This window comes from Calliphora vicina, chromosome 4 (genome assembly GCF_958450345.1).
Source record: "Calliphora vicina chromosome 4, idCalVici1.1, whole genome shotgun sequence".
Lineage (NCBI taxonomy): Eukaryota > Metazoa > Arthropoda > Insecta > Diptera > Calliphoridae > Calliphora > Calliphora vicina.
In genome coordinates, this window is record NC_088783.1 from 81,108,431 (window position 1) to 81,121,057 (window position 12,627).

Below are 12,627 nucleotides of genomic sequence, written 5' to 3' on the forward strand. Positions count from 1 at the left end.
GACCCACCTCAGCGAACATCCGCTGTTAATAACATGATATGACGGAAACTAATGGAACTAAAAATACGAAATTTGGTCCGAATATTTTGTAATAATAAAAATATAATGATGTAAATGTGAGAAAATATGTTTATTTAAAAAAAATTTTTTTTGGTCAAGTTGTAGAAAAATTTTATGTGTTCGTGGTGAATATGTATGAATTGACACAGTCGAATAAATCACACATTTGTGTTAAAACAGTCCTCATGCATACATATTTGTGGAAATATTTGAAAAAATAATTGACAATCACGTGGAATTTAGCAAACAATTTTTGTCTTAAATTCCTGGCCACCACTGTATAAGGAAAAAATCTAGACAACCTCGATTTTTGGTCTATTTTTTTTATCTATATCTGGATTAATAAGTCATTAATATTAGACAATATGGATATCTAATGATAGATATTTCAAAGTCTATTGCAACGATGTATGTATATAAGGCTATAGTAAGTTGGTCCTACAATGGTTCAAAATCGGGAAAAATATTTTCGAACCCGAATTTTTTTTCATCAAAAAATTTTATTATCATAAATTCTTTATGCAAAAAAAAAAAATTTAAAAAATTAAAAACTTTTTTAAAAAAAAATTAAAAATCAATTTCGAAAAAAAAAATTTTAAAACAATTTCAAAAAAATTAAATTTTGTTTATCTAAAAATATTTTAAAGTATAATTTGGTGAAGGTTTCATTAGATTCGGCACAGCCGAATATAGCTCTCATACTTGTTTTTTTTTTATAAATTTTAACTTCAATTTCCGTGCTCTGCCTTTGGCCTCTAAATATTTAGCAGAGTTCCTGTGAGGAACTTTTTGAGACTTTTTTTTAAACCTGCATTTCCTACCAAATAGTCCAAGTACTGACCTAACCTGACTGCTTTCCTACTGTATGTGTTGGGAGCTATTTTGAAAATGCTTTCTATTTATTGGCTTTAGAAACATCTATTCCTACCTGAACCAGTGTTTCTATCAACGGACAAGTTCTCCCGATATTGTTTAATAACATTGGAATTAGTTTTGATTGTTTGGCCAACTTTTTGTAGGAGCAAGTCGGATTCTGTTAAAAATATTTAATAATTTTAGTACTCATTTTTTTCTCGTCATTCATTTTAATCAGATTAATAACAAATGAGCATAATTGACATTAACCCTCTAACCGGCCAATTTTATTTTGAGGTAAACAAATATACCAGCTTATTCGTTCATGTTTATCACAATAAGTAAATTGTTTGTCTCTTTACACATATTTACCGTTATAACGGGAGAAATAAGCAAATAAAGCAGCATTACATACATTTAACATACCCCGGCTAAAGGCAGCCTTGCCGGTTAGAGGGTTAAACATAATAACTGACATATTTTTCAAAGGTAACTTGATCAAAAAAAGAAAACCAAATAATACTTGGGTTAAAAGTTTTAAGGAAAAACGTGTTGTCTAAATGTATGAAGTTTGAGTGAATGTTTCAGAGGAGGTGGGAGTTCCAAGTCATTTAACGGATTTTAACTGACATAGTTTTCAAAGGTAACTTGATCATACAAAGAAAATCAAATAATACTTGGGTTAAAAGTTTTAAGGAAAACCGTGTGTTAAGGTTTTTTCGAACTCACTCCTTATATGAATGTTATTTGTGTTGAATTTTATTTGGACACCAACATTTTGAAAACATTAAAGTGATTTTAGGAAGTTGGACTTATATGGGGCTAAAGTCAATTGTGGCAATTTGTGAATACCTATATAAATCAGACATTCTTGGGCGAAAATATATATCTTCAAAATTACGACCTGGGGGGTTACTCTCTATTGCGATGCGAAAGAAAAATTGTACAATTGGCACAAAAAATTAGTTTAAAATATTTTTATTTACAAGTTTTGACATTTCATTTTGTCATTCTTCGCTATTGTTTATTTTGTGGTGCCAGTATTGCTTCTTTTTGCGAAAGGGTTTGCGTAGACGATACAGAGTACAAAATTGTATTCTTAACGCATTTACCTTTCGCATCGAAATTGCTTTCGCATCGCAATAGAGAGTAACCCCCCTGTATCTTTCCCACTATGGTGGTGTAGAGTATAAAAATGCCCGGGAATGAACAGATTTTTGTATTATTTCCCGAGAATGATAAAGTCCAGGAAATTAGGAACCCTAGATGTGTGGGTTTGAAGTTAATGTAGTTTAACACACAATTTTAAAAACCATTTACTGTAAGGAAAGTAAAGTTGAGATTAAAGTTTATTATAGACATAGAATGTTTTTATAAATTAAGCATTTTATTAAAATCTTTAATTGTACTTTGACTAAAACTAACAAAAATCTCTTTATAACTTCAACAGAAAACTTCTGTTGTAAACACAGCGAAATTGTTTATACTACTAAGAGTTCAATTGAATTTCACGTTACACAAAATTCTTTTAAAACTCTGGCAATAAAACGCACTGTAATCGCTAGTTGTTCACATTCTATTGCAATTTATTTTCTAATACTTTGAATTCAATCGTAAAAAGTTTAATCAAAACAGCTGAGATACTTGCCACAACTTATTGCAGCAAGTTTTCTCTTTTTCCATGCCAGCATGTGTGCCATCCAGCCAGTGTACATGTGCACTTCCATATAAATAAATTGAGGATACAGGACAGACAACTTGGCTGGCTGGCACTAGATTGGTAACATTAAACGTTAACAAACTAAACAAAAATTGCAACAAATTTTCTATATTTAATGTAGCGTGTTCTACTTTGAGATTGTTTCCATTTCTGTGCAGTATTTCATTTTATTTTATTTATTTTGTTTAACAATCATAAAAACAATCAGCACTTAGTTGGTTGTTTAAACATTTAGATGTACGATGTTTGTAACTATACAGCAAATGAATAAATGTTTTCTATCTAGAATGTATCTGTAATCATGTACAAACAAGTATTGGAAAGTGTATCTATGTATCTTAACAACAAATTTAGTTGAACTACTAAACAATAAATTTGTAACATGAGATATAAATCTGAAAAAGCAAACAAATAAATAAACTATACAGGCTACAACAATAACTTAATAAGTTTTACCATACAAATATTTGTATAATGACGGAAAGCATTAACGGAAACGGAAAAAGTCTTAACTTACATTTCAATCCATTGACAAGAGAAACAAAACAAGTGTCAAAAGTTCAAAATAAAAACACAGAAATATTATTTAAATCCTTTACCATTTTAACGGACGATATGTATCTATATTTAGTTGTTTTTAATAAAATCCATTAGTATTGAATTACACTATAAATACCGAATAAATGTAAAAATATGTACTTATAAAAAGCCGAATATGAAACAAAAAACAGAATTTATTTAAAAATATTTGTTTAATTAAAAAGCTGTCAATTTTATAGCTACAAATACAGGCAAACAAATTAAATTTATAACAATTTGTATGAGTATTTGAATAATATTTAGAAATGTTTTCTTTTTTTCATTGTATACTTTACAATAACAATAATAGCCATAATAAAAAATGCCATTGAATTTTTTCTAAAAAAAAAATAAATAATAAATAATGTAATGTAATGATTCAATAGTTAATACGTATAGAAAAGTTTATACAATAATATGTACACTTGAAAAAAATGTTAAGTATTACTTCAAGGTTTTAGAATTCAAATAAATGTTATTAAAAAATTGCAAATAAACATTAATTTAAGATTAAATGGAGAATTTAAAATTAAATGAAAGCTAAAATTAATTAGCTATCGTGTTATTTGTTATGATACTGAAATTAGTCTTGAAATTAGTTATTTCCCAGAAAAAACTTGGTAAGGACTTGCAATTGTTGGGTAACATAATTTTTAATGTTTATTACTGAACATCTGCATTACTTACAAATAGTCTAAAAATATGTTATACAAATTATCAATATAAGGAATGAGATCGAAAAAAATCTTAACATACTTAAATGTTAATAAAAAATAAACCACTAAACCGACAGTTCTGATTTTTTATTTTTATACCCTACACCACCATAGTGGGGAGGGTATTATGCGTTTGTGCAGATGTTTGTAACACCCAAAAATATTAGTCTAACACCCACCTTAAAGTATACCGATCGACTTAGAATCACTTTCTGAGTCGATTAAGCGATGTCCGTCCGTCTGGTCGGCTGGCTGGCTGGCTGTCCATGTAAACATTGTGCGCAGAGTACAGGTCACAGTTTTGAAGATATTTCAATCAAATTTGGTACATATTATTTTTTCGGCTCAAGGACCAAGCCTATTGAAACTGGCTGAAATCGGTCCACTATTTCACCTAGCCCCCATACAAATGTCCTCCCGAAATTGGACTTTATCGGTTATAAATGTTTAATTTATATATGTATCTCCACAAATTCCGCTCCAAATAAGTTTTATATACACAAAATTCATGTCACCAAATTTTGTTACGATCGGTCCATAATTAGTCATAGCTCCCATATAGACCCGCTTCCGAAAATCACTTTAACGTGCATAAATCGCTTAAAAATATTGGTAAACACACAAAATTCAACATAGTTAACTTTAATATAGACATAAATCAAACGACCTAATTTCATGGTGATCGGTCCATAATTGGTCATAGCCCCCATATAACCCCACTTCCGAAAATCACTCAAAAATATAAATTATTGAAATTTTAAAAGAAAATTTTTTTTGCTCTTTTTCTTAGTGTAGGGTATTATATGGTCGGGCTTGGCCGACCATACTTTCTTACTTGTTTATTATTGAAATTATTATTATAACTGGAACTTTGCATTTCGCAAAGATAAAAAACCAAAAAATTTTGGTGGCTAAATTAATTTTTGAATATATAAGCTTCTTCCACATTTTATCCTTTTGACCCTTTTAATAACCTCTATAACATATCTAAGTAATGTTTTTTAACTTTTCATTACAAAAAAATAAAATTAAGTATTCTTCATTTGAAGTACATCAAGTTTTAATTTTGTAAATAAAAATCACTTATTTCTCTAATAATACTCGAGAGCACTATTAAGGGACTTTGTATAATTAAAATTAATATTGTTAACTAGTGTTTATTATAGTTTAAGTTTAAAAAAAATGGTAGCATCCTTTTTTGTAAACAATCATTGTTGTAAATTCCGGTATTTATAGAGCCCTTTGTAACAAATGTTTGGCTTTTTTGCTGCAACTGCATATTGCTGCCATACCAAGAATAATTTGGAAAATTTCGTCTGCTTTTGGGTCCTAAACTTTTCTTCAACATTCCCTTGAACATCAGCCACACAAACATTTTGACCCGGAAGCTACGAAAAATCTGCCAGAACATACGTTTTGTCATCAGGAATATTTTTTATAAAAATTGACTTCAATTTCCCTGCTCTGTCTTTGGCCTCTAAATTTTTAGCAGAGTTTTTGTCAGGAACTTTTTGAGCCTTGTATGTTTTTAAACCTGCATTGAGTTTAACTTTGCGTACCAAATAGTCCGAGTACTGAGCTAACCGGACTGCTTTCCTAGCGAATGTGTTGGGAGCTCTTTTGAAAATGCTTTCTATTTATTGGCTTTAGAAACATCATGTGGACCATTCCTTCTATATGAACCAGGTTTTGATTGTTTGTACAACTTTTTGTAGGACCATGTTGGGTTTTGTTGAAAATATTTAATAATTTTTAAAAGTTTTAAGGAAAAACGTGTATTAAGGTTTTTTCGATCTCACTTCTTAATTTTCACATAGTTTGTGTTCAGTTTAAGAGCCATCCAATTTTTGTAGTCAACATATAATGAATGAAAGTTTCAGAGGAGGAGAAAATTTTAAGAATGTCAATGAAACGGTGTCCTAGAAAATCTAATGTGTAGCTCTTCTAGCGCTGGACAATGAAACAAAAAATGAAGAATTGTTTCATCATCTTCTTCATAATAACAATCCTACAGAAAGAAGCAATACATGCCAATTCAGAGCAATTCATTGCCAAGTTTTCAGTGTCCGGTAATCTCCGCTAACATATTGTTTAATTGTAAGCGTTGTAATCCAAGAAGATATGTCCATCATAGGCCATAATGTGATCCGTTATAGTAACGTAGTAGATGGATAGTTTTGAAGCGGTGTGTACTATGGAAGTACAACATTATTTATAACTATTCACCAAGAGAGAATTCTCTAAATTCAGATGGAAACAAGAGTCGAAACGCAGTGTTATGTCACCAAAGAATTTTTAAATCCGTATTACCAATGGGTTAATACTCTACAAGTCCTTTAGATTCTGATAGAAAGAAGAACCGAAACATTTAAGCCGATTTAGTGTCTGGCATTGACAGGTGATATGAATGATGTTCTCCACTTCCTTACCACATCACCAGCAAAAAAGCATCCGCGCACAGTCGAATTGGGTCTTTCATTTTTGATTTTCTTTTGTAAATACATACTAAGGTATTCATTCGAGTAATGATCGTTCGATTAATCGAATAATTTCTTACGAATAATTATTCGAACAATTTAAAAATTACCATTTTCGAATAACGAATAATTCGAACAATTTATGTAAAATAATCGAATAAAACAAATAAATGTACATATAGTATATTTAAATTTATTAAATTGCTTAAAATTTTCATAATTCCAAATTTAAATAAGTACAACCTTTTATTGTTTCTGAAATTCGTCAAATAATTAAAGATAGGTCCGATAGTTCCTTCTATAAGTATATAAATATTACTGCAAGAAGTTACATTTCTAAAAACAAGTCTTTCAAAATGTTTAATTTAGGACTTGAACCAATGAAAATAAAAGATACGAAATAAGATAATAGCTATTTAGGCTGAATTGGCTGAACATGACATGGTTGTGGTGTGGTGTGAACATATGCTATCGAAATATAAGCAGAATTGAAATTAATAATCAAAATATTAACTTAGATTAAAGTGGTGTTGAAAGTGATGGCGAATGTGATTTTTAAACGGTCGTCGAAAGTGATATTGAGGATGACATTTATAATGATTACGTTGAAATAGACGAAGGCCAAGATCTTAAAATATATATAAGTGATGTTATTAAGTGTTGTAAAATATTTAATAAATCTAATGATAAACACAAAATATCGTTGGACATCTTTGTCTAACATGGTAATCAATTTTTTGCGTTTTTATAAATGCGTCAATCATGCACTGTCTGACTTAATTTGCCACGTTCACTGATAATGATATCAAACTTTATACAGATTTGTGTAATTCTCTAAGACCACTTGATTAAGCAAAGATTCGGCAACGTTAATAGAGTTTGAGGATATAATACAATTTGTTATAAAAAATTTATAAAAAGTGAATAATTCATTTACTAAAGAATTAGTTACTCATTTTAAATCCCGAATTAATGAACGACATAAACAAGTTCTTAATACTTGAATTCAGGATCATGCCCAACCAGCTCCAAAGTAGATTGTTCGGGAGGGAATCTGATCAGAATATTTCTGATGAAAATTTAATGATGGACTTTTGTTCGATTGTTTTTTAACATTATCAATACTTGGATTGTTAACTTTAACTTTATATATATTTTGTTTTTCTTTAAGAATAAAATATTAAAAAACTTACATCAAAACTTAATTGTTACTTTAAAAAAAAATTAAATTATTCGAATAATTCGATTAATTTTAAACGTGTGATCGAATTATTCGAACAAAGTAAAATGTCTTATTCGAATTATTAGTTTTTTTCGAACAAGAGAAAAATCGAATAATTTGAATACCCTAGTAAATACATACTCTTGAGAGTCATTTGGACATATCAAATTATATTTTTTTTTATAATTTCGAACAACTAAAGGTACACAATTACTAAATTTTTCCAAAAATTTAATTCGGGAAAAAAAATTAAATTGTCCCAAGGACTCCAAAGATTATGTGAATATAAAAAAATCTGAAAAACCATGTTTAAAAACATTTGTTCTTTCTGTGCTCTTTGATTGAATTCGTGATATTTAAAAAATATCAAAGAATGTATTGTAAGGTATCCTTAATACACTTTTACTCTTGTTCCTCGACCAAATAAATCTATTGTAACACTTAGCTGTTTGACGCTCGCAATAGTGTGTCATTTCAATTCATTCAAATACATAGTTTCAGTATTATGATTAAAGGACTCTTATATTGAGAACAAATAATGGGAGCCCCGATAGACTGGACGATAGTGTGCTGTGCTATAAATCTGGGGGTTACGGGTTCGATTCCCGCCAGAGACTTTAGGTGTATCTGCAGACAAGCAAAACATTTTCTAAAGCCCTCATTATTTTCCTTTTTCGAATTTATCTTCTGATTTATTCTCTCAGCTTTAATGTAGACAAGTGATTTTAGATGACTTTTAAAACTTTTATTTCGAATTTAAAAAAATTGGGTACTTTGGCGCTGTACTAAGCGAACAATTTCTTAAAGTGTAAGCGATTATTAAGACGTGTATATCCAAACATTATTATTTACATACATATATATTCAAATATTCATATAAATATAATCCATTGACTATCACGCGTGTTTAAAATATTTATAAATTATAGAAATTTATATTCAAACTCATTCTCTACCATCGTCATCATGATGATAATGATGATGATCGTTATCATCAATTTACCAAATAAATAAGCATTTCAATTATTTTGGAATTTTTATTTTTAATTAATTGCAACCAATCAGCCGTTCAACCAGCCGTCAAACCAACACAGCACCATTCATTTATCCATATTTGTTAGTAAATATTGGTCAATATTCATAATAATAATTAAGTAGTTTTTTTGTTTTTTGTTATTTTATCGAAATTGTTATTGTTATGGAAACGTCAATTATCTACAAGTTCTACAACTGTCGTCTGTCCGTCTATCCTTCGCCATGGGTTATTGTTATTTACTCTCGTATAAAGTTAATTTACATAATAACAAAATTGTATTTTCTATTTTTATTTTTTTGTTTTATACGGAATTTTATTAAATATTGATGCAGTTTATTGAAATTGTTCACATTTAAAACACAAATTATCGGTAGGGTTTGTTGTTCTAATTGCGTTAGTTTGTCTAGTATATTTAATTATAGAAAACAATGGGGATATTCACTTGATGTATTTTTAGAAATGTTTTGAAAACTTTATTGAATTATTAAATTATTTATTACTACTATGTTTTTATATGACTATGGAACTTTATATTAAACTCAATTCACAAATATATCGAGCCCTAACAGCGAAAATATCTTAACCAACAATTATATTAGATTTTCGTTTTTCACATAATTTATTAGAATTTTATTGGTGTTCCTAGTTCCGCTACAATTTAATAGCAAAAACCATTTAAGCCCAATATAAGTTGAATAAAAACCTTGTATTGAAAAATGTTCGTGTTAGGGATTGATATATTTGACATAAAGTGTCACATACTTGGTAAATATTTATTACAGATTTGCAAATTTCTAAAGATATCAAACCATACCACTTTAATGAAAACAATTTATCAGTGCCGAAAATAATCTAAATGATTTATTAATTTTTAATACGACTCGTTTGCACTGGTCACGTCCCTAATATCGATTGCTTAATTAATTAAAGCTCAACGATTTATTATGCCAAATATAGACAATAATAAAAATTACGTTAGATACGTACTACATATCAAACTTATTCTAAATAATAAATAAATTTCGTTTATTTTTAACTAAAACTAATGCAAATCAACAACACTATGATTTTATTATTAATAAATAAATAAATATGTAGACTGACAGACAGACACCCAGACAGACAGACATTCATACATACAAACTAAAGCTGATAACCTAATTATTCTAGAATTGTTGGAAGATATGAAACAAATTGCCATTTTTCCGCTTGCAAATTTAGCTTCTGTTTATAAAATTAGAATAAATATAGAAATCTAAAAAACAAAATTATTTTTTTTAAGGTATTCCAAAAGTAAACAAATAAAGTGTGTACACGAAAATAATTTCAAGATTTTGAGGCGAAAATTTAATATAGAAAACTAAAGTTAAGTTAAATATGCAGACATTTTCATACAGTGACACATATGAGTCCTCCATGGGCGCCTCTGTGTTGCAGGGGCTCGAGAACAGAAAAGCAAATACCAAATCATTCTGATGCACGTATGAAAATGTCTAACCTTCTAGCATCAGTCTCAGATAGATCCGTCAGATTATGCAAGAATTACCAATCTGTGGCATCAAAACGGGGTCCCTTCGACTCTACTTGATTGTTCGCACGTAGTGAACTACCACGTAAACCAACCAATCTGTGGTCAGCCACGCCGACAGCGTAGTCTCCTATACTTCATCATGGCAACCCGCCGTCGCTACCAAAAAGCTTAGCTTTACAGGAAATAGTAAGGTATATATGCGACAATGTACTACTATCTGGCATTAATCTTGGGACTTAAACCACAAATAATTTATTGAATACTAGTTGACAGCCCCGGCTTCGCCCGGTAGCTATTTACTAATGTTAGTTCTTCAAGTTTCTCCAACCCACATACACCTGCCTGTTCTTATTTATTTTTTTTCAAATAAAATATTTAAATTTGTACTGCATACTTTGGGGGGCCTTTTTATTACAGTTGACTGGAACTAAAAAAAATTCCGAGTTTTACCCGGAATTTTTGAATTTTTTTTTCTTTACAAAACATTTCTTGAAAAATTCTATTTTCCAGCCGAACTTAAGCCAAACAAATTTTGGCGGCGACGGATTTTAATATTTATCGGAGGCTCGGCTCAATTCGGCGCAGGTGTCTGATATGTCGACCAATCAATCCGACTGCCTCATGATCCAAGAGCGATGTTTTTACCACTGAATCCGCATTACAGTTTCCAATGTATTTGAACTGTAGAATATCACGCCATCTCATTCAGAAATGCATGTAGATAGGCATATAATATTTCAAAGCTTAGAGTTTAAATCCCTCTCCTTATTTTTGATAAAATATTTATCTAATCAATAGTAATGAATTTATGAACTTTTCCCCGAAACCCTTTCATTAAGGTTTTTATAGAGCTTTCTGTTACTTTTTCGAACAGGTAGTCCATCTCCGTTTAAAATTTATTCTCTCTTTTAACGAGAACCCAATATCTCTCCACTGGTCTTAGCTCCAGGCAGTTTGGTGGATTTTCCTCAATTGGTGCAAATACCACATTATTGTTCTTGTACCACTCAAGGCCTTGCTTCCCATAGTGACAGGATGCCATATCAGGCAAAAAATAAGTGGACACATTCGGTATTTTTTATAATTTTAGTGCCCTTTGGCTTCTTTTGCTGCAACTGCATATTGCAATCATTGAAATGTGATTTTAAGACGTCAAAATAACAGTATGCAACTGCATATTTACAATCATTGAAATGTGATTTTAAGACGTCAAAATAACAGTACGGTTCGATATTACTTTTTCGAGAACTGTCATTTGTTTCATATCTGTAATAATCTGTGTAATAACACTGTGTGTAATTTTGTTGAGTCCTGGAAATATAACCATATACGGACACCACTACGTGATATAATACCAAAAAAAAATACCCGAGTCTCCCAGTTTTTCCCAAAGTCATGCACTTTTTATGGGCCCCCAAAGATTTGGGGCCTCGGTGTCATTTTTGCAAAAAAGTGATAATATTCTCAGGCTCATATCTTGCAAACAGTGCGGAATTTTGATTTACTCTCTTTAAGTATTTTGATCTTGAAGTTTTGTTGATTTTATATGTTCACAATTTTTGTTCTTTATGGCAACTTTGCCTCAGATAGTAAATCAAAATTCCGAACTGCTTGCAAGATATGAGCCTGAGAAAATCATCACTTTTTTGCAAAAATGACACCGAGACCCCAAATCTTTGGGGGCCCATAAAAAAAGTACATGACTTTAGGAAAAACTGGGAGACTCGGGTATTTTTTTTTTTTGGTTTTTTATCACGTAGTGGTGTCCGTATATGGTTATTTTGTTCGTGTTGCACTGCGTAATTGATTGTTTTTCACATTAGTGTTGTATACGAATACATCCGAATAATCGATAGCTACAATTTGGCTACAAGTGCCAAGTATTTATAGTAATTTAACATTTCTAAAATTGTTTTTCTCTAACAGTACATTTAAAATTAATTGTATTCGTTTACTTTATTTTACTTACAGCTGCCAATATTATTTAAAAAGTCATCCATGGGTACCAGCATATCAGGGCGTTATAACATTTTTTGTGTTAGCCAATTTTACGTTGGCCACATTTATGGATCCAGGTGTAATACCCAAAGGTAAATTTCGAACTGATACGTTCAACTATTCACGAAAAAAGTAATGAATTTTCTAAACTTATAGCTTCTCCTGATGAAGATCGAGAAGAAGAATTCCGTGCACCTTTATATAAAAATGCTGAAATAAATGGCATTACGGTGAAAATGAAATGGTGTGTAACGTGCAAATTTTATCGACCGCCAAGATGTTCACACTGTTCCGTATGCAATCATTGTATAGAAGTGAGTAATAATAAAAAATAAAAAATAAAAAAAAAAATTCCATTTAGTTGATGAACGAACAACATCAATCACCATGATGGGAGAAAGAAAGAAATGCTGGTTTTTATATTTAGCCATTG

The 12,627-nt window shown here is 30.1% G+C and overlaps 1 protein-coding gene across 2 annotated transcripts in view; it reads left to right on the top strand.

Annotated features, from left to right (window-relative positions):
• Zdhhc8 (zinc finger DHHC-type containing 8) overlaps positions 1–12,627 on the top strand; it is a 174,081-nt gene that overhangs the window by 136,636 nt on the left and 24,818 nt on the right. For both annotated transcript variants that reach the window (XM_065508333.1, XM_065508334.1), the window contains exons 2-3: positions 12,168–12,286; positions 12,351–12,508. In XM_065508333.1, the coding sequence (XP_065364405.1) occupies positions 12,168–12,286; positions 12,351–12,508 (277 nt within the window). The remainder of the gene's footprint in view (positions 1–12,167; positions 12,287–12,350; positions 12,509–12,627) is intronic.